This window comes from Salmo salar, chromosome 19 (assembly GCF_965601325.2).
Source record: "Salmo salar chromosome 19, fSalSal1, whole genome shotgun sequence".
Taxonomy (NCBI): Eukaryota; Metazoa; Chordata; class Actinopteri; order Salmoniformes; family Salmonidae; genus Salmo; species Salmo salar.
In genome coordinates this window covers 73,212,493-73,235,485 of record NC_138309.1, presented here as the reverse complement: position 1 = coordinate 73,235,485, position 22,993 = coordinate 73,212,493, and the positions used below count along the sequence as shown (strand labels likewise).

Genomic DNA, 22,993 nt, shown 5'->3' with positions numbered 1-22,993 from the left:
GAAGTACTGCGGTTGCTGATGCACGCCAGAGGCCTAGGTTTCGCAGTCTGCACAAGTGGAATTCTCAGGGAGCTCCTGGTAGCATGAGTGAGTGGGGGGAAATATAATGTACTGGTTATTACTTGTATGTGGTGATGCTATGATTATTTAGTGATGTAATTGTGCTGTTATGCTAGTAACCTTCCGAAGCCAATTAACGTGAGGGCAACGCCATTTTCTACCACACGGTGGTGACAACTATTTGTGATGGCGTTTCTTGTTACCTTTCTGTGTTGATTCTTGGTCTTGTTAGACACTACTGAACGTTTGTTTTGAGTGGATTATGTTCCTTTTGATTTGATAGAATTGTTCATATTGATTGTGATTTTTTTGTACTTTTATTTTTTTTTGTCTAAATATTTACATAAAAAAAATATATATATATATTTTATTTTTATTTTATTTTAAAAATGGAAGGTTTTGGGAGAGGTAGGGGAGTTTTCATGTTTAACCCTTCACCGCCAGTGGGTAGGGGGGCAGCTATTTCTCCAGTTACTTCCACACCTCTGGCCAGGCCGACTGCACAGGCAAGTGTGCGCTTTCCACATGATTTAGAGCTACCTCAACTCAGTGCATTCGAGCCAGTTTCACCTAGTCCTAGGAAGGAGGATGTGTCTATGGATTTCCTGGCAGACATTGTTAAGCAGATAGGTCACTCCATAGGTGAAAATATTGCCTCTTGTTTGGAATCAAAGGCTATGGGAGATGGGGTAGGACAGAAGGTCGATTATGTTGGTGGTACCATGGCTGGGGCCAGCTCTAGTCTAAAGGTAGTGGTGAAAAATGATGTCAGGGAACCAGTGTGTTTCAGGGGGGATGGTTCAGAGAAATGCACAGTGCATGAGTGGGAGGAGACCATGTTAGCGTACATGCAGAGGAAGGGCTATGATGGGCAGGAGAGGTCAGATGAAGTTTTGGGTAAACTGTCAGGGCGGGCACGTGACGTGGTAAGAGTAAGCCTACGCAGTAACCCAGTTGACTTAAGCCAGGGCCCTAGACCAGTTTTTGACATTCTGAAGCGTCACTTTAGCGACACAGTCAACTCCGACATGCCCCTAGCTGATGTTTATTCTACGTTGCCAATGGAAGGGGAGACTCCATTTGACTACTGGATCAGACTGAACAGGGCTATAGAGGTGGCAGAGGACTGTTTGAAGAGGCAGAACAAGGAGCTAGACAATCCATCACGTGTTCTGACTGTCATGTTCATCAAGCACTGTCCGAACCCAGAGCTGTCATTGATATTCATGTGCAAACCATTGCATGAGTGGACGGTTGCGGAGGTCCATGGCAGGCTGGAGGAGTACCAGAGGAAGTGCAAGGCTCCACGTCCCTTGCGGCTGGCCCCACTGGTCACCACACTGACGCAGGAAGTAAGTAGGCCAGTGTCAGCTGTTGCAAACTGTCCGGACCCCTTGCAGCAGCCCACAACTGGCTCATCCGAGGCATTGGATCGGGTGATTGGCATGCTTGAACGGGTCTTGGAGCAGAGGCCACAGCAACCTGTAGGCGGCTATGATAACCGTTTCCAGGGGAGGCCCAGGAGAAGGGTGAACCCGTCTTTGCAATGCAAAGTGTGTGGTGATGCGAATCACAGCACAATGGATCATTGTTATTCTAACCACCTATGCTTCCTCTGTTATGCAGCTGGGCACACTCGTCTAGAATGCCCTCGCACTTCATCGGTAACTCCCGTCGCTCCATCAAACAGTGACACGACACAGCGGCAGGAAAACTAGCTGGCCCGCACGGGATGGGGGGGAAGTGCTGGGCCTTGTGAGGTGCCCCAATCAGTTAGTGGTGTAGATCTAGAGTCAGTATATTCAAATGTTTGTGATGAAGTCAAGTCGAACGAAAAAGTCATTATGCAAAATACACAGAGAGTGCTCCACAACGATGAACTCTTCTATACTAGTGTGTTACTGGGGGATGTTATAGAGGTGAGCGCTATGATTGACAGCGGTTCTATGGCATGCACATTGAGCTCAACAGTGGTGCCACGCCTTGAGAAAGCAGGTGTGCTCAAGAGTGGCTCCCTCAGTCCAACTGAAGTGGTGTTGGTTGGCTGCGGGGGGTTGAAGACCAAGCCTGTAGGTGTGTGTGAATTGAATCTGTCTGTGTATGGCAGCAGTGTCTCTGTCCCTGTTCTAGTAGTGGATGGCCAACGTGATGAGCTTATCCTAGGCAGCAACGTGATTAAACACCTCATCAGGGAGCTGAAGACGACTGGTGACTTCTGGGAGAAGATGTCATCATCTGAACACAATGGAGATGACAAACTGTTCCGTCTGCTGGCTAATGTAGAGAGATGGAAAGGGACTGAAGTGCCAGAAAGAGTGGGCATAGTAAGGCTGAAGCGGGCGGTCACATTGGAGCCTATGCAGGAACATTTAGTCTGGGGCCGGCTGTGTACGCCTCAAAATGTATCCGCGGGCAGTGCTGTCGTTATTGAGCCTACGAGGGCACGCTCAAGACCAAAAAACATTCTAGTGGGGAGAACAGTAGCGACATTGTGGAGCGATGGCTGGGTCCCTGTCAAAGTTATCAATCCCTCACCAAAGCCAGTAACGGTGAGACGGAATGCCAAGATAGCGGATGTTTTTCCTTGCATGGCATTAGAGGACTTTGACACTGACTATATGGATGGGCCCACTGTCAAACCGGTCCCCTGGTGCAGCAGGTACACAAAATGGATGACAATCCAGACTTTGACAATGGTAGTGGAGATAGCTTGACTGTTGACAGTACCGTCGACCCGCACAGAGTGACAAGTGAGGTGTTGCACGAGTTAGGGTTAGGTGGCATTGACATTGAGTCCACTCAGTTGTCGCAACAGTGTAAGGCCAGGCTAGTTCAGCTTATAGCCCGCTACGAGTCTATCTTCTCCCGGCACAAACTAGATTGCGGGAAGGCTACGGGATATGTCCATCGCATCAGACTCAGTGACACTAAGCCTTTTAGGCTACCTTACCGTAGGCTCTCCCCTAACCATTATGACAAGCTCAGGCAGGCCTTGGATGAGATGGAAGAGCGAGAGATAATCAGGAAATCCAGCAGTGAGTATGCCTCCCCACTCGTCCTGGTCTGGTAGAAGTCTGGTGATCTGAGACTGTGTACAGACTTCCGATGGCTCAATGCTCGCACCGTAAAGGATGCTCACCCTCTACCTCACCAAGCTGATGCTCTGGCGGCCCTGGGTGGCAATGCTTTCTTCTCTACAATGGATTTGACCTCCGGCTACTACAATGTGGAGGTGCATGAAGACGACAAGAAGTTTACAGCCTTCACTTCTCCTTTTGGGTTATATGAATATAACCGTCTTCCGCAAGGACTATGTAACAGCCCAGCTACATTCATGAGGATGATGTTGAGCATTTTTGGGGATCAAAATTTTTCTAGCCTCCTATGCTACCTGGACGATGTGCTGGTTTTTGCCCCGACTGAAGAACTTGGATTGCAACGCTTGGAGTCAGTTTTTGAGCGTCTCAAAGCCCATAATCTGAAATTGTCTCCAAAGAAATGCCATTTCATGAAGAGGTCAGTGCGGTTCTTGGGGCATGTCATCAGTGAAGGAGGTGTGGCCACAGACCCAGAAAAAGTGACGGCTATTACAGGGATGACAGAGAAGGATCTCATGGAGGATAACACAGACGTGCCTTCCCAGGGGAAGATTCGGTCCTTTCTCGGAATGATAGTCTATTACCAGCAGTTCATTGAGGGGTGCTCCACCATCGCTAAGCCGCTGCATGGGCTGACAACGGGGACGAAGGCACCACGCCACGGGAAAGGCAAGAGGAAAAGAGGAATACATAGGAAACTCACAGCAGCAGACTGGACTGGTGAGTGCAAACAGGCCTTTAGTCAGTTGAAACAAGCTCTCCTCGATCAGGTCATGCTAGCCCACCCTGATTTTAGTAGACCTTTCTTGCTGTCTGTAGACGCATCTAGTAATGGATTAGGTGCTGTCCTTTCCCAGGTGCCAGAGGATGGGTCTGCAGCCAGACCGGTAGCATTCGCTAGCAAATCACTTACTTATGCACAGTCAAAGTATCCTGCCCATAGGTTAGAGTTTTTTGCTTTACGGTGGGCTGTCTGTGAGAAATTTAGTCATTGGCTAAGGGGCAAGCCTTTTACTGTATGGACAGACAACAACCCATTAACGTACATCCTGTCCAAGCCCAAATTGGACGCCTGTGAACAGAGATGGGTTGCTAAACTTGCTCCATTCGAGTTTGACATCAAGTACATTCCCGGTCCCAAAAATATCATTGCTGATGCACTCAGTAGACAGCCATTTGTGCAGCCGAGCGCTCTCGACCGCATCACAAGGGTTCCATACAAGGCCTTGCTGGAAGAAGCTGCGGGAGTACGTGCTGAGAAGGTGCAAGATGTGTTCCGCTGGTCGACCCACCCATTCGACCTTGAAAGCTGCTCACCGTCAATTGAGGCAGATGCCTGTGAAATTGTCATGGACTGCCAGACTACCTCCTATCCTTCTCCTGGTTCTCTGTCAAAGGAAGCGGTGTCAGCAGTCCTGAGGTCGCAAGGGGAGGCTGGGTTACAGAACTGTGCGCTGCTACTGCCTCAGCTCACTCAGTCACTGGTGCCGTCTGAGATGTCAGATGTGAGAGTGCTATCCCGTGACGACCTGATATCAAAGCAGCGCCAGGATAACGCTCTCGCCAGAGTTGTCTTCTACGTGGACAGGGGCCGTAGACCTTCTAGGAGGGAACGTGGCCATGAACCACTCGAGGCTCTGCGGATTCTGAAGACCTGGGAGAAGCTCACTCTGAAAATGGGTGTACTGTATCGCGTTACCAAAAGTTTGCTGTCAAAGAAGAAGACATACCAGTATGTAGTACCCACCTCAATGAGGGCGACAGTTTTGAAGGGTGTCCACGATGAAGCCGGTCATCAGGGGCAACAGCGGACGTTGTACTTGACGAGACAGAGGTTCTTCTGGCATGGTCTGGAGTCGGATGTCAGAGAGTATGTCAAGACCTGCAAGAGGTGTGTGTTCAGTAAGGCCCCCGAGCCAGAGGCCAGAGCTCCACTGGAGAACATCATCACGACTGAGCCCCTCGAGTTGGTGTGCGTGGACTTCTGGTCTGCTGAAGACTCCAACAACAAGTCCTTGGATGTCCTGGTCGTCACTGATCATTTTACTAAGATGGCCCATGCCTTCTTGTGTCCGAACCAATCAGCTAAAGCAGTGGCCCTTCAGCTATGGAACAACATCTTCTGTGTGTATGGTTTTCCTCGTCGTATCCACTCTGACCAAGGGGCCAACTTTGAAAGTAAATTGATTGCTGAGTTGTTGAGTGCTGCAGGAGTCCAGAAGTCGCACACAACTCCCTACCATCCGATGGGGAACGGGGGAGTCGAAAGGTTCAATAGAACGCTGGGAAACATGATCAGGGCTTTACCTACAAGAGCGAAGCACAGGTGGCCCCAGAAGCTGAAGTCGTTGACCTTCGCCTACAACTGTACGGTCCATGAAACCACGGGCTACGCCCCTTTCCAGTTGATGTTTGGGAGAACCCCACGCCTGCCTGTCGACATGATGTTTGGTACGGTGCTGCGAGACTCAGAGGTTGTAGACTATGACGAGTACATAAAGTCCCTGACGAGAGACCTGAGGGAGGCCATGGAGACGGTACAGGTGTCGGCAACCAAACAGCTGAAGAGGCATGCGGGCCTCTACAACAGGAAGATCAGAGGGGCTCCAGTGGAGGTCGGTGATCGTGTGCTGCTGGCGAATAAGGGTGAACGTGGAAAGAGGAAGCTGGCGGATCGTTGGGAGAACAACCTCTATATTGTTACGGAAAAGAATAGCGACATCCACATCTTCAATATACAGAACATGTCGACTGGCCAGGAGAAAACGGTCCACCGTAATCTGATAATGCCTGTGAACTTCTTGCCTCTACCTGACACTGCCTTGGAGACACCTAATATGGGAGACCGTGAGGATCCGAGTGAGGAGATGGAGGACTCATCTGTGAACGATATACCAGAAATAGACATTAGTGAGAGGACTAGTGTGTGGGTATCAGAACAGACCTCGGGGGAAGCACAGCCGGAGCACTCTGAAAAAGAAACCCCAGGTGTGCTGGAAGATGGGCCACTGGCGAGGGACCCTCAGAACTCACCACATTCTGAGGGTGCCGCTGGTGGCACAAGCGTGTCAGAGCTAACCTTTGGAGAAGAAATGTCCGAACCCTCTGAAGAAGAAAGGCATTCTGAAGATGCCGCTGGTAGCACAAGCTCCAGCAACAGTCACAGAACCCTTGACCTTGACTATCCACCGACTGTGGAAAGTGACCCACCAGTGGTGGTTGTAGGTGAACAGGTTAAACGTAATATCTCTGTTAGGCCTGTCAGGTCAGCGGCTGGTCGGGTTAAGAAACGCCCGGTGAGACTCATAGAGACTATGCAGACACAGAGGGTTTTTCATACAGAATTCATTAGAATACCTGTGTGGGTGTAGGATTAGAATCCAAGTCTGTAGACCATTTTTTTTTAAATTCTCATTCAAGAGACCCCATGGAGGTCATGGGTCAGAGGTCAAGTAGACCAAGGTCTTTCTGTGAGGTTCTTATTGTCACTGAGTGTGCTGAACATGTAACAGGCATGTTTTCCTACGGGGTCTTTGAATTCCCCTAATTCTCTTTGGAGAATAGTCTTTGCACTGGAATATTTGGTGACATATGTATTGCAAGGTATTGCATACCTCATTTTGTTTCTTTATAGTGTGCAAGTGTAATTCAGCAGGGGAGAATGTAACAGGGTTGGTTATGTTTCCACTTGCCTCTAAAGAAATGTGTACTTAATGTTCAAGCATTCGTATTGGTTGGTTCAACTGATGACACTAAGGTGTGTTGTGATTGGCCCCGCTTGCAGATAGGGGGAGATCGCGAACGTCAGGTCTTCCCAGTATGAAAATGTGATGCAAGGGGTAGGTCACGTTCTGAATACTGTTTTATATTTTATATTTTACAATGTGTTCAAGTTTGCTGTACGTTACAGATTTATACATGTGTGAGTATATGGTACCTGTTAGGGATTGAGGGGCTTTCTGGGATGTGCTTTGGCATATGATTGCTGTAGATAAGTGTTAGCTAGCATACATCGTTGTAATGGTCACATAAGCCCACTGCTAACACAGTTGTCTTCATGCTACAGCTTTTGTCATCGACAGCCATCAGTACCATTAAGCCCTGCACAACTACCGTGCTGTTTCTCATTTAACAACAGGTATTTACACATGTTATATTTTGTATTGTATTTTTGTATTTTGTGACCCAGTATGAAAATGTGATGCAAGGGGAATAAATGATGCTCAACTGGGACCGCTGGCTGATGTGATTTATTAGGAAAAAAAAACACAACGCAAGGAGAGTACGCTATACATCTGTTACACAAGTTCCCAGTAGTCTTGAACTTACTGAAGTCGGAGATCGGAGATTTTCTAGTTCCCAGTTGTTTTGAATGCAGCATTAGCTAGCCAACGTCGCCATGACAACGGCTGCAAGCGTGATTGGGGAAGCAGTTTTAGGCTTTCTTCATATTGTACGGTCATTGCGCAAGCCATAGAGCCCCACAGTGGAGGTGTCATAATACCCATTAAACATAGCGGTCAAACAGGGAAATTGTTCCAATAATTTTTACATCATTCATTTTTCCCATATAGGAATTAGAAACACTTCAAATAAGTGCTGTGTTTTGTGTAGGCTTACCCTGGCGTGATGTTTTGATAACCACATAAATCTATTTTACGTTTTAGTAATTTAGCAGACACTCTTATCCAGAGCAACTTACAGTAGTGAATGCATACATTTCATAATTTTTTTCTCCGTACTGGTCCCCCGTGGGAATCGAACCCACAACCCTGGCGTTGCAAACACCATGCTCTACCGACTGAGCCTCACGTGTGTTTTAAAGTAGACTTCATGCAAAACTACAAATCCCTGCAAGCTGCTGCACATCATCTCTAGCTGACACTTTTCTTGACATGTATTGTGTCCATTTAAAACTTGCACAAGACAATTCACAGAGTTCTCTATTTAAAGAAATGTAGGCAATTTATTCATTACCACAGTTAGCTAACATTACATCCAGAGATTCTTACCTTTGCCTCGATTCGACAGTCTCGTCCAGATCATCATGGCATTAGTAGTTATATATGATAGCCATATTAGCAGATCATTTGCGTTTCATTTTATTTTTTTGGGGGGGGGTAAATACAGGCAAATATATTGATAAAAGTCACCTACGCAGTTATCAAAATGTCATATCAGGGTAAGCCTACACGAAATCCAGCCCTTATTTGAAGTGTTTCTAAAATCTCCTATGGGAAAAATGAAGGTGGAAAAATGATTGGAACTATTTCCCTGATTGACCGCTAGCTTTTATGGGTATTATGACTCATAATGTGGCACTTTATAGACCCCTTTCCAGTAAACAATACTCTGACTTCATGCACAGATGCTAGCAGACTATTGGCTGCAGTAAGAAAGCCATCGCCATCTGCACAATTCAACATAGCCTAGATTTACATTTGTATTACTTCTAAACATAATAACCCTTTAGGGTTCTCATACACTTACAATTATGTTTTGATTCTTGCTTGAACAGTCTCTAATATTATATTTGGTTGTTTGGTTGTGATATTTGCAAAATAATTATTTTGGATGCAGCAATTGTTAGCTAGAATGCTAACGCTCATTGAATAAGGCTGTAGCAAAAGCTAGCCAAAGTGACATTTTACTGGCTGAATTGAAAGGGGCCTATAGACGTGCGTGGCACCAACTTTATTTTAACACTTTTTTTCTTTAAAAATAAATACAAATATTTAAGAAAAAACAGTAAACATACAAGAAGTATACAAACAGACACTTATAACATATGCTAAGGGGTATAACAAATGACAGATTATACAATGACCTTAAAAGATACACACATATTGATTGTTTTAACAGCTTTCTTATTAGAAGAATGTAGAATGGTCTTAATGTACTGCTCGAATTCCTTATAGAAAACACGGAAGTGTTTGCCTTGTTTGCGCATTTTGATCATGTCTTGCCTACGTAATACTTAGAATGTTGAAAGTGTGTGCTAAACTAGGGGGTGATGATAGTTCTAATGCTGAGGTCAGAATTGTTGTTTTGGGGCGGCAGGTAGCCTAGTGGTTAGAGCGTTGGGTCAGTAACCGAAAGGTTGCTGGATCGAATCCCCGAGCTGACAAGGTGAATCTGTCGTTCTGCCCCAGAACAAGGCAGTTAACCCACTGTTCACTGGTAGGCCGTCATTGTAAATAAGAATTTGTTCTTAACTGACTTGCCTAGTTAAATAAAGGTTAAATAAATAACAACATGTCTGAAGTCTCTCCTGCTGGCCATCCACCAGTACAGAGACAATAGGACTCCCCTACTGCAGAAACAAGTGGAGGTCAGTTTCAACATGTCTACACTGTGGCCAAGCACACACAATGGAGTGTGTGTGTGTGTGTGTGTGTGTGTGTGTGTGTGTGTGTGTGTGTGTGTGTGTGTGTGTGTGTGTGTGTGTGTGTGTGTGTGTGTGTGTGTGTGTGTGTGTGTGTGTGAGAGAGAGAGATCAGCCTTAATTCTTCCACTGCTGTGTAATGAAGACTGTGTGTAGCATGGTGTCTCGTCAGGTGAGCTCCCAGGGCTGTCTGTCTCAGGTGGAAATACTGCTCTCCTGTTGCCACAACAATGACCCCCTCACCAGCCACGACTGCAGCCTCAGGTCAGTGACCGCTTAACACACATATTAAGATAGCACACAGGCATCAAGCATTCTTATACCAAAGAGATGGGCTCAAAATGATGTGTGTGTGTTTCAGTCAAGTGTGTGTTGAGGCGGTGTTGAAGACTCTGGAGTTGATGAGTAAACTGAGACAGAAGGTGAAAGACATGGAGACCAGCTTCTACAGAATACTACAGGTACACACACACCTGTGGAGCTGAGCTAAATGATTGACACGTTAAATCTCTCTCCCTATAGGACCAGAGGATGGTCACACACCTCTCTCTGGCTCTCACGTCCAATCACTAAGAACATGTTCAGAGCACGCTTCGTCTACTGTTTGAGGCCACGCCTCTCCCAGACTTTCCTTCACTAGCGTGAGTGACTGAACACAAACATAAACAAGCACAATTAAATCAAATGTTATTTTTCACATGCTTCGTAAACAACAGGTGTAGACTAACAGTGAAATGCTTACTTCCCAACAATTCTGAGAGAAAGAAAATATAGAAAAGTAATAACATGCAATGATAAAAGTAATAATAAATACACAATGAGTAATGATAACTTGGCTATTTGTATTTATTATGGATCCCCATTAGCTGCTGCCAAGGCCCCTACTCTACTACCACAAATCTACAACACAAAATCCATGTGTACGTACTAACTTATACCTTGCCACCCATTCTGAAACTAACTGCTGCTCTTTGTTAAGTGTTGCAGTCATTTAACGCGCTGTGGTAGCTGACGTGTATAGTGTTGAGTCATCCGCATACATAGACACACTGGCTTTACTCAAGACTATGATCGATTATGTCAAAAGCCGCAATGTAGTCTAACAAAATGGCCCCCACAATCTTTTTATCGTCAATTTCTCTCAGCCAATCAGTCATTTGTGTAAGTGCTGTGCTTGTTGAATGTCCTTCCCTATAAGCGTGCTGAAAGTCTGTTGTCAACTTGTTTACTGTAAAATAGCACTGTATCTGGTAAAACACAATTCTTTCCAAAAGTTTACAAATGGTTAGTAACAGGCTGATTGGTTGGCTATTTGAGCCAGTAAAGAGGGGAATTACATTTGCTTCCCTCCAGGCCTGAGGGCACATACTTTCTAGTAGGCTTAAATTGAAAATATGGCAAATAGGAGTGGCAAAATCGTCATTCCATTATCCTCAGTAATTTTCCATCCAAGTTGTCAGACTCCGGTGGCTTGTCATTATTGATAGACAACAATTTTTCACCTCTTCCACACTTACTTCACGGAATTCAAAATTACAATGCTTGTCTTTAATAATTTGGTCAGATATACTTGGATGTGTAGTGTCAGCATTTGTTGCTGGCATGTCATGCCTAAATTTGCTAATCTTGCCAAAAATCATTAAAGTAGTTGGCAGTATCAGTTGATTTTGTGATGAATGAACAATCTGATTCAATGAATGTTGGAGCGGAGTTTGCCTTTTTGCTCATAATTTAATTTAAGGTGGTCCAAAGCTTTTTACTATCATTATATCATTTATCTTTGTTTCATAGTGTAGTTTCTTCTTCTTTTTATTCAGTTTAGTCACATGATTTCTCAATTTGCAGTACGTTTGCCAATCGGTTGTGCAGCCAGACTTATTTGCCATTTCTTTCGCCTCATCCCTCTCAACCATACAATTTTTAAATTCCTCATCAATCCACAGGGATTTAAGTTTTGGCAGGTAGCCAAGTCGCAACAAGCAGCACAACAACGCGGAGGTGTGCCGTTTTCACACTGTGAACAGTAGGTACCAGTACCGAGTCGATGTGCAGGGGTACGAGGTCATTGAGGTAGATATGTACATCTAACTAGGAATAAAGTGACAGATAGTAAACAGTAGCAGCAGTGTATGTGACGAGTCAAAGTTTGTGCAAAAGGGTCAATGCTGATAGTCCGGGTAGCGATTTGGTTAACTATTTAACTAACTATTTATCAGTCTTATGGCTTGGGGGTAGAAGTTGTTCAGGGTCCTGTTAGTTCCAGACTTGGTCCATCGGTACCGCTTGCCGTGCGGTAGCAGAGAGAACATGGTATGACTTGGGTGGCTGGAGTCTGACAATTTTGAGGGTCTTCCTCTGACACCACCTGGTATATAACTCCTAGAAGGCAAGGAGCTCGGTCCCAGTGATGTAGTGGTCTGTCCGCACTACCCTCTGTAGCGCCTTGCGGTTGGATGCCAAGCTTGATGGTTCGTCGGCGGGCATAGCAGAATTTCTTTTAAGCTTCCGGGTTAGAGTCCCGCTCATTGAAAGTGGCAGCTCTACCCTTTAGCTCAGTGCGGATGTTGCCTGTAACAACACAACTTGTTTTAAATAGGCTTGTTCCATGGCTTCTGGTTGGGGTACGTAGTGTCACGGTAGTGACGACGTCGTCGATGCACTTTTTGATGAAGCCAGTGACTGATGTGGTGTACTCTTGTAGTCTACATATGCCAATAAAAAAAAGATGACGTCAAATGAGAACCTCGGTAAATAACGGTAAATCTCTTATTTAGAAGTTATTTTCCCTGTAACAATTGCTTGTTTCTCCTTTCACATTTTTAAAACCCAAATCCTTCCATAGGCTTCCCTTACCCTAGGCCTACTATAATGAAGTCTGGTTTAACAGCAATACGTCATGTCTTTTTATCCTGGCGATTTTATTATATCATTACATTTTACGTGTATTTATTTATTGTTGTTGTTGATGGAAAAAAAGAACAGATTGCTTGTTTTTCGTCTATTAATAAAAATAAAACCAAACTGATTAGAATGATCCACACTGTCCTGGTTTTATGGTGAGAACGTCCATGGTACATATGCAATGCAACTTCTGGAGAAGTGGCAATGCGATCTCTACGATGGTTCCAATATATCATTGTTTTTATTTGGGAGCAGTATAAAGGTGAGTGGACATTCTCCCTTTCGCTTTATATTGGATCTGTCCAGCTACTGTGAAAAGTTTAGATGTGTTTAAAACCCTCCATGATGGCCCACAGGGAGCAGTTATGGTGCCAGTAAGTGTATTTAGACAGCCTATTTAAAACAAGTTGTTTAGAATTTGATTAGAATGATTCTCTCTTTATCTTGCTTATTGACAATGTTTGGCATGTCCATGCTCAGCCATAATGTAATTTACAGTAGGCCTAGCCCCTATATCAGTGCTAATGCTATGTATATATTTCTACACTGAAGCCATGCAATTACTTCGAACAATATTGACTGCAAACAGGTTACATTTAACATATTTAGCAAAGATGGGATGGGTCTACATTTTTTTAAAACTATAACAGAATAACATTGGAATTTGAGTTTGAGTTTTCCCAATACATAAAAGACCATAAATACACAACTTGAATCATCCACATGTACTGTATAGCTATGGAGCATGTTCTGATTGGCATGTGAGGGGCCAAGCCTCGACACACCCACAACTTGCTTATTCATCAAAACCCAGTCCTTTAGTGCCCCCCTGTGTAACAGTTGTTAAAATACTTTGTGAATTTCACCAGGTTCATATACACTGCCCAAAAAAATAAAGGCAACACTTAAACAACACATCCTAGATCTGAATGAAAGAAATAATCTTATTAAATACTTTTTTCTTTACATAGTTGAATGTGCTGACAACAAAATCACACAAAAATAATCAATGGAAATCCAATTTATCAACCCATGGAGGTCTGGATTTGGAGTCACACTCAAAATTAAAGTGGAAAACCACACTACAGGCTGATCCAACTTTGATGTAATGTCCTTAAAACAAGTGAAAATGAGGCTCAGTAGTGTGTGTGGCCTCCACGTGCCTGTATGACCTCCCTACAACGCCTGGGCATGCTCCTGATGAGGTGGCGGATGGTCTCCTGAGGGATCTCCTCCCAGACCTGGACTAAAGCATCCGCCAACTTCTGGACAGTCTGTGGTGCAACGTGGCGTTGGTGGATGGAGCGAGACATGATGTCCCAGATGTGCTCAATTGGATTCAGGTCTGGGGAACGGGCGGGCCAGTCCATAGCATCAATGCCTTCCTCTTGCAGGAACTGCTGACACACTCCAGCCACATGAGGTCTAGCATTGTCTTGCATTAGGAGGAACCCAGGGCCAACCGCACCAGCATATGGTCTCACAAGGGGTCTGAGGATCTCATCTCGGTACCTAATGGCAGTCAGGCTACCTCTGGCGAGCACATGGAGGGCTGTGTGGCCCCCCAAAGAAATGCCACCCCACACCATGACTGACCCACCGCCAAACTGGTCATGCTGGAGGATGTTGCAGGCAGCAGAACGTTCTCCACGGCGTCTCCAGACTGTCACATCTGTCACGTGCTCAGTGTGAACCTGCTTTCATCTGTGAAGAGCACAGGGCGCCGGTGGCGAATTTGACAATCTTGGTGTTCTCTGGCAAATGCCAAACGTCCTGCACGGTGTTGGGCTGTAAGCACAACCCCCACCTGTGGACGTCGGGCCCTCATACCACCCTCATGGAGTCTGTTTCTGACCGTTTGAGCAGACACATGCACACTTGTGGCCTGCTGGAGGTCATTTTGCAGGTCTCTGGCAGTGCTCCTCCTGCTCCTCCTTGCACAAAGGCGGAGGTAGCGGTCCTGCTGCTGGGTTGTTGCCCTCCTACGACCTCCTCCACGTCTCCTGATGTACTGGCCTGTCTCCTGGTAGCACCTCCATGCTCTGGACACTACGCTGACAGACACAGCAAACCTTCTTGCCACAGCTCGCATTGATGTGCCATCCTGGATGAGCTGCACTACCTGAGCCACTTGTGTGGGTTGTAGACTCCGTCTCATGCTACCACTAGAGTGAAAGCACCACCAGCATTCAAAAGTGACCAAAACATCAGCCAGGAAGCATAGGAACTGAGAAGTGGTCTGTGGTTACCACCTGCAGAACCACTCCTTTATTGGGGGTGTCTTGCTAATTGCCTATAATTTCCACCTCTTGTCTATTCCATTTGCACAACAGCATGTGAAATGTATTGTCAATCAGTGTTGCTTCCTAAGTGGACAGTTTGATTTCACAGAAGTGTGATTGACTTACATTGTGTTGTTTAAGTGTTCCCTTTATTTTTTTGAGCAGTGTATTAATATAGCATGTTGATTTGTTGTTACGCATGCCTGCATCCTGGGGAATAGGGGCGCGCGTACTTGCGTTTTGCCCTGTGTGCTCGGGTTCAAATCATTTTGATGCATTATGAGAGGTAGGCACGCTTTTTCTGTCTTCAGAAAAGTTAGATTTCTTTAAGCACAAAGTCATGACAGTGTTTTGTTCGTGAATTGTGTTGTACATTTAGTTTACTCATAAGGGGATGGTATTGTCAAGATTCAATTGTTATTGTACTTTTTAGGATGATATTGGCAGAATATATTTGTGCTCTACAAATGTTTCGTCATTTCGTTCGGAGGCTTTAGAGAGAACGCTGATACGTTAAAGCAACCTGATCTCCAAAGTCCACGTCTTTTGGTATCAATCACACACAAAGCAGAGCTACCGCGGTGCAGCACGGGTTACACCAGCACTGCGCTGATCATTATTGGTTGTGAAAATAGCTAAACATATTTCTGACACACCCCTAGCGCTACCGCCAGAGCTTAGATTTACTATTGCGTTAGGTTTGTTAATCGATTACAAATTACATGACCATCCAGTGGACTAAACAAAAAATACTAAACCATCCCCTGACTGAAATTTAAAAAAACATACATTTTCCTCTAGTAACAATTGTGTAAATTTCAACCACTCCCTGAATATCTTTGTTCAATGTCATGATTCCTCTCATCCCTCCCCAAATGTGTAGCTGTCTTTTTATTTATTTATTTTAAACTTTTGGGGGGATGGCCGTTAGGGGGCGATAACATCTTCTATGGGCAAGCACAGATTATTTTTCAGATCCCTCCTATGTACTTCACTCATTTTCAGTCACCCTTTTAGCCAATGGTGTTACATACCTTTTTTTCTTGTTGGGACAAGTGACTTCAGCTTTCGGCCAAGTAAAAAATCTGTCCTGCATGTCAGAGGGACAAGCGTCTAAAGAAGTTAATGTCAAGTCCTCCCACTGGGCACGGACATAAATTATATGTCTATTCCACTTTGGTTCAATGTAATTTCATTGGAATTACGTGGAAATAACATTGATTCAACCAGTGTGTGCCCAGTGGGCTGCCGCTGTTTTACTGTCCACTGTATTAATATTGACTGGTCAGATGATCAGTGTATTCATCATTTGATTGAAACTCCTACAGTCCTCCTGTAGTGGGAACAACTGGAGCGGGGTTTGAACCAGCAACCAGAACCTGACCCGTTATCCAAGTTCGAGACCTCTTAGCAGAGTCTGTAGTAGACAAAGCTCACAGGGAGGTACATTAAAATGAGGGAGTTTTATACACATCCAACTTACCCATCCAAAACCTACAGTACTGTATAGGGACTCAGTAGGCCTGTAATTGCTCTTTATATTCTGCAGTCCTCAATGAATGTATCTGTAATGCAGGAACCATTTCTGTAAATGCATTGCCTGGAAGGCCACACATTAGTGAAGCAAAGCTCATACGTGTCCTGTGTCCCCTTACATACTTTCTGTCTCTCACACACCCTACCCCCTATCCTGTATCTCTGTGGCGGAAGTGGGGGATTGCGTGCCAATCCCGGCCTGTGTCTCCACCTGTTCCCGCCACTCACGGCTCCGGGGGTCACGTCACGAGCACAAGGAGAGAATGGATAACTTTTTCTAGGTTCCAGAGTCTGTCCGGTGCCGAACAGCCATGAACCGCCGTTTATTGGGACCGGGAGCTCTGGTTCTATTCGCGGTCCTTGTAACCGGTAAGTCCGTTGAAGTGTAACGTTTTATTTTTTTCTTGTGAGCATTTTGGATATATTGTTTTTGTTCAATTAGGACTATTTATTCCCAAAATAACGTTTATCCTCCAACATGTTCTATTGAAAGTAGACTATATTTTCTGTAGCCGATGCCTAATTGTAGCCTAAAAGTGAGTTATGACCAGTATTAGGCCAGTGATTTACTACACACACTGGTTCAATGCCCAAGACTTCTTAAAACCTTTTACTGCAGTGGGCTAAATCAGTCACAGTGTTTCTTGGTAGTATTAAACAAATCTACCATGAAACAAAAGTATACACCTCAAACACATGGTTATGGGCTTAAAAAAAAGAAGACACCTGTACCTTGTCAGATATACATTTTGAGTTTGCATCCCAATATTACACTTTATATACTGTATGTCACATAAGACTGAAATATAATAAAACTGACATAGAAACACTGGATTTTCATTATTTATTTGATTTATTTATGTTTATTAATTATGAAAAGTATGAATAACATTCGACCCATGAGGCCACTAGGTCATTTGACTGCAGGAAAGGGCTACTCGTCATTGGATTGAGGCTACTATGTGGGCTATTTAATACAAGTACCCTATTATTCAATCAAATGAATATTGCTGTTCGAAGCCTATAATGAATGTATCTGTGCATTGACTCCTGTGTGTGTGTGTCAGAGTGTTTGGCCAGAAATGAGGAAGAGCGGTTGATTCAACACCTGTTCAAGGAGAAGGCTTACAACAAGGACCTCCGGCCCGTAGAAAAACAGGGCGAAGCTGTCGTTGTGTACATCGCCCTCACACTCTCCAACCTCATCTCTCTGGTATGACCACTCTGTGTGTGTGTGTGTGTGTGTGTGTGTGTGTGTGTGTGTGTGTGTGTGTGTGTGTGTGTGTGTGTGTGTGTGTGTGTGTGTGTGTGTGTGTGTGTGTGTGTGTGTGTGTGTGTGTGTGTGTGTTATTAATAGCCCAGTCTGATCCTCAAGGATGTACAGTACCAGTCAAAAGTTTGGACATACCTACTCATTCAAGGGTTTTTTCTTTATTTTTACAATTTTCTACATTGTAGAATAATAGTGAAGACATCACAACTATGAAATAACTCATATAGAATCATGTAGTAACCAAAAAAGTGTTAAACAAATCAAAATATATTTTCTATTTTAGATTCTTCAAAGTAGCCACCCTTTGACTTGATGACAGCTTTGCACACTCTTGTCATTCTCTCAACCAGCTACACCCGGAATGCTTTTCCAACAGTCTTGAAGAAGTTCCCACTTATACCGAGCACTTGTTGGTTGCTTTTCCTTCGCTCTGCGGTCCAACTCATCCCAAACCATCTCAATTGGGTTGAGCTTGGGGGATTGCGGAGGCCAGGTCATCTGATGCAGCACTCCATCACTCTCCTTCTTGGTCAAATAGCCCTTACACGGCCTGGAGGTGTGTTGGGTCATTGTCCTGTTGAAAAATAAATGATAGTCCCACTAAGCGCAACCCAGATGGGATGGCGTATCGCTGCAGAATGCTGTAGTAGCCATGCTAGTTAAGAATGCCTTGAATTCTAAATAAACCACAGATAGTACATTTACATTTACATTTTAGTCATTTAGCAGACGCTCTTATCCAGAGAGACTTACAGTAGTGAATGCATACATTTCATACATTTTTTTTCTCCGTACTGTGTCTGTGTCACCAGCAAAGCACCCCCACATCATCACACCACCTCCTCCATGCTTCACGGTGGGAACCACATGTGCGGAGATCATCCGTTCACCTACTCTGCGTCTCACAAAGACACGGCAGTTGGAACCAGAAATCTCAAATTTGGACTCATCAGACCAAAGGAGAGATTTCCACCGGTCTAATGTCCATTGCTCGGGTTTCTTGGCCCAAGCAAGTCTCTTCTTCTTTTTGGTGTCCTTTAGCAGTGGTTTCTTTGCAGACATTTTACCATGAAGGCCTGATTCACACAGTCTCCTCTGAACAGTTGATGTTGAGATGTCTGTTACTTTTATTTCGGCTGCAATTTCTGAGGCTGGTAACTCTAATGAACTTATCCTCTGCAGCAGAGATAACTCTGGGTCTTCCTTTCCTGTGGCGGTCTTCATGAGAGCCAGTTTCATCATAGAGCTTGATGGTTTTTGCAACTGCACTTGAAGAAACCTTCAAAGTTCTTGAAATGCTCCGTATTGACTGGCCGTCATGTCTTAAAGTAATGATGGACTGTCGTTTCTCTTTGCCTATATAAGATGTTCTTGCCATAATATGTACTTGGTCTATTACCTATTAGGGCTATCTTCTGAAAACTACCCCTACCTTGTCACAACACAATTGATTGGCTCGAATGCATTGAGAAGGAAATAAATTCCACAAATTAACTTTTAGCAAGGCACATCTGTTATTTGAAATGCATTCCAGGTGACTACCTCATGAAGCTGGTTGAGAGAATGCCAAAGCTGTCATCAAGGCAAAGGGTGGCTACTTTGAGGAATCTCAAATATAAAATATATTTTGATTTGTTTAACACTTTCTTGGTTACTACATGATTCCATATGTGTTATTTCATAGTTTTGATGTCTTCACTATTATTCTACAATGTAGAAAATGGTAAAAAAGAAAGAAAAATCCTGTGTGTGTGTCCAAACTTTTGACTGGTACTGTGTGTCACAAAGAGGACCATGATGCAGTCAGCCTGAACAACCTGGAGAATGTAGAAAAACAGACACTGCCTGGTCTCTCTCTCGCACTCTCTCTCTCTCTCTCTCTCTCTCTCTCTCTCTCTCTCTCTCTCTCTCTCTCTCTCTCTCTCTCTCTCTCTCTCTCTCTCTCTCTCTCTCTCTCTCTCTCTCTCTCTCTCTCTCTCTCTCCGTAGAAAGAGGTAACTGAGACTCTGCTGACCAATGTGTGGATGGAACATGTAAGTATATTCTTCTGCTTTATATCATCCAGTTGGTCTTATCACTGTGTATCTTTATAAATATAATACATCTATAACAGTTTCCTATTCACATACACACTCACATTATTCACTGTGTGTGTCCAGGGCTGGTATGACACCAGGCTGTCTTGGAACACCACTGAGTTTGATGATATTGATGTCCTGCGCCTCCCACCCAGCATGGTGTGGCTGCCGGAGATCGTCCTAGAGAACAAGTAACACACACCCTCATCTTCTATGGGTCTGTTATCCTTTTCTCCCCTGTCTTACAATACCCAGTTCCAGACGGTTTCCTACTCTAATATATTTCTCTGGGTGTGTGTCAGTAACGATGCCCAGTTCCAGGTGGCGTACTACTGTAACGTGTTGATCTATCCGGATGGCTATGTGTACTGGCTGCCGCCAGCCATCTTCAGATCCTCCTGTGCCATCAACGTCAACTACTTCCCCTTCGACTGGCAGAACTGCACTCTCAAGTTCACGTAAGGAAGGGTCTGATCCCCTCCCCCCCCCCCACACACACACACACACAAATGCAGGCATGCACACCCACACATAAACTCTGTTTCCCATGATGCAGCTCCCTGACCTACAATGCTAAGGAGATCACCATGCAGCTGAAAGAGGAGCCAGAAAATGACAAGTCCTACAAGGTGGAGTGGATCATCATAGACCCTGCAGGGTTCACAGGTACTCTCTCTCTCTCTCTCTCTCTCTCTCTCTCTCTTTCACTACTCGCTCCCTCTCATCCCTCCCTCCCCTTATAGAGAATGGAGAGTGGGAGATCATCCATAAACCGGCCCGTAGGAACACCTATAAGAATATCCCTATAGAGAGCAACAAGCACCAGGACATCACCTTCTATCTCATCATCAAACGCAAACCTCTGTTCTATATCGTCAACATCATAATCCCCTCTGTCCTCATCTCCTTCATGGCTACACTGGTCTACTACTTACCAGCTGACAGTAAGTATACCCCTTAACCTCTTATCACTTACCTCTACCATGAACCCTGACCTTACTACCTAACTACCACATTACGTCCACAGTGATTACTGTGTGTGTGTGTCTAGGTGGGGAGAAGATGACTCTGTCCATCTCGGTGCTGCTGGCTCAGTCTGTGTTCCTGCTGCTGATCTCACAGAGACTGCCGGAGACCTCCATGGCTATACCACTTATTGTCAAGTAGGACACACACCCACCCTTTTGTATGTGTTTGTGTTTCATAGACACACTGTTTGTGTTGCAAACTGTCAGGTACCAGTTGTTTGATTTTGATAAGAATCCCCATGATGTTTGTGTCTGTGTCATTTGTCTGTGTGTGCATGCGTGTAGGTATCTGATGTTCATCATGGTTCTGGTTACGGTGGTGGTGTTGCACTGTGTGGTGGTCCTCAACCTGCACTTCAGGAGCCCCAGTACACACATCATGACAGAGTGGACTAGAGAGGTACACAGACTACACAAGGAGTAGAGCAGGCCTAATCGTTACTCCATGAATGCCTGCAACTGCAATTTAAACTAAAATGTGACATGGTTTTGTGTGTCTGTGTGTGTGTGTGTCTCTGTGTTCGTGTCTCTGTGTGTGTCTGTGTCCACTAGTTCTTCCTGGAGAGGTTGCCCCGCCTGCTGCGGATGTCCCGCCCTGCAGAGTCAGAGTCTAGCTGGGAGGGGGCGTTGCCAAGGCGATCTAGCTCCGTTGGTTACATTGCTAAGGCGGAGGAGTACTACAGTGTGAAGTCACGCAGCGAGCTGATGTTTGAGAAACAGTCTGAGAGACATGGGCTGGCCACACGGGCTACACCTGCAGCAGGTACACAGAGCAGACACACATATATAGGCACAGAGAACAGACACATGAAAATGCACAATCTTCTATAGTAAATGTTATGTACGGGAAGGTATATGATTCCTTACTTTGTGTGCGTATAGCTGTGAAGCCCCAGTCAGATGGAGAGGTGACAGAGCAGCTGTACTCTGAGATGAAGCCTGGTGTGGATGGAGCCAACTACATCGTCAAACACATGCATGACAAGAATGACTACAACGAGGTAAGACAGGAGGGGGGAGATGGAGAGAAAGAGGGGGTGGGGGAGGGGCAGGGGAAAAGGAGGAGGGAGGCACAGAACATGAGCTATAATACAATATATTATCCTATTCATGTTAAACTCCCCAGTGGGACTTGGGTCTGTAACAAAGGCTTCAGTCACTAGTGTGTTAGTGTGTCATTACGGCTCAACAATGGTGATCATGACCTACATGAATGCACTGCTTGCTGACCCCCCCTCTCGCCTTCCCCCTGCTCCCCCCTGTAGGAGAAGGATAACTGGAGTGGTATAGCTCGTACGGTGGACCGTCTGTGTCTGTTCCTGGTCACCCCAGTCATGACAGCAGGCACCATCGTCATCTTCCTCATGGGTATCTACAACCACCCTCCGCCCCTGCCCTTCGAGGGAGACCCCTACAACTACCTGGAGGAGAACAAACGCTACGTCTGATACACACTAACGCTTACACACGCTCGCACACATATGAAGTGCGGTTCTGCTGTTTGTTTACCTTCACTAACACATCCGCAACCGCCCAAATATAAAATCTGAGGCCTGCCCCCGACCCAACCCGCAAATATAGAAAATGCACTGTGGGCCTACAGTCATGTGGCGGAACTATTTTTGGACAGGCCTTTTTATATAGGCCTGTTTCTGCTTATCATTTCCAACATTTTGGTAGGTTATTTGTTAGTCAACTTGTTTGTAATTAGATAGGCCTATATGCAGCTTCTCTACTGTCATTACTAGTTGACCTAGAAGACTAAGTAAACCCTTTACCAAAATGTAATAAATCCATAGAATGAATGCTTCAATCTACTTGGCATCGGTAAAGTTTGTTTTGTCTTTCATCTCTGCTTCTTTCGCAGCAAAGACATTTAGGGCCAGGGGAGAAAATTCTATAACAAAAATAAAACTGGAAAGATTTTTTGCGAAAATTTCCAAATGACATCAGTTTGACCGGTTTTTAGAAAATTAAAAGCTATTAAAAAGACCCAACATGTTTTTGATAAGATTTCAGTTCGGCTTGGATGCATATTTTGTGATTGAAATGCTATCAGCTTTTATGATGCTGATAAAGATAGCACTGCCACCTTCACAGACGTTCCCTAACCGTGCATTTATTCTCTCAAGATCCTGAAAGAAATACAGTGCATTCGGAAAGTATTCTGACCCCTTGACTTTTTCCACATTTTGTTACAATACAGCCTTATTCTAAAATTGCTTAAATAGTTTTTTCCCTCATCAATCTACACAGACAATACCCTATAATGACAAAGCAAAAACAGGAAAAAAAATTATGAAATATCACATTTACATAAGTATTCAGACCTTTTACTCAGTACTTTGTTGA

The 22,993-nt window shown here is 44.7% G+C and overlaps 1 protein-coding gene across 1 annotated transcript; it reads left to right on the top strand.

Annotated features, from left to right (window-relative positions):
• The first annotated feature begins 16,475 nt into the window (after window positions 1-16,475).
• chrnd (cholinergic receptor, nicotinic, delta (muscle)) lies at window positions 16,476-22,458 on the top strand. The gene is made up of 12 exons (XM_014159423.3): window positions 16,476-16,631; window positions 17,330-17,475; window positions 19,524-19,568; window positions 19,695-19,804; window positions 19,916-20,071; window positions 20,170-20,279; window positions 20,357-20,557; window positions 20,665-20,776; window positions 20,927-21,041; window positions 21,194-21,404; window positions 21,524-21,642; window positions 21,907-22,458. Exons 1-12 carry the CDS (start codon window positions 16,574-16,576, stop codon window positions 22,087-22,089), a joined length of 1,566 nt encoding a protein of 521 aa, XP_014014898.1. The 5' UTR covers window positions 16,476-16,573; the 3' UTR covers window positions 22,090-22,458.
• Window positions 22,459-22,993: the final 535 nt, after the last annotated feature.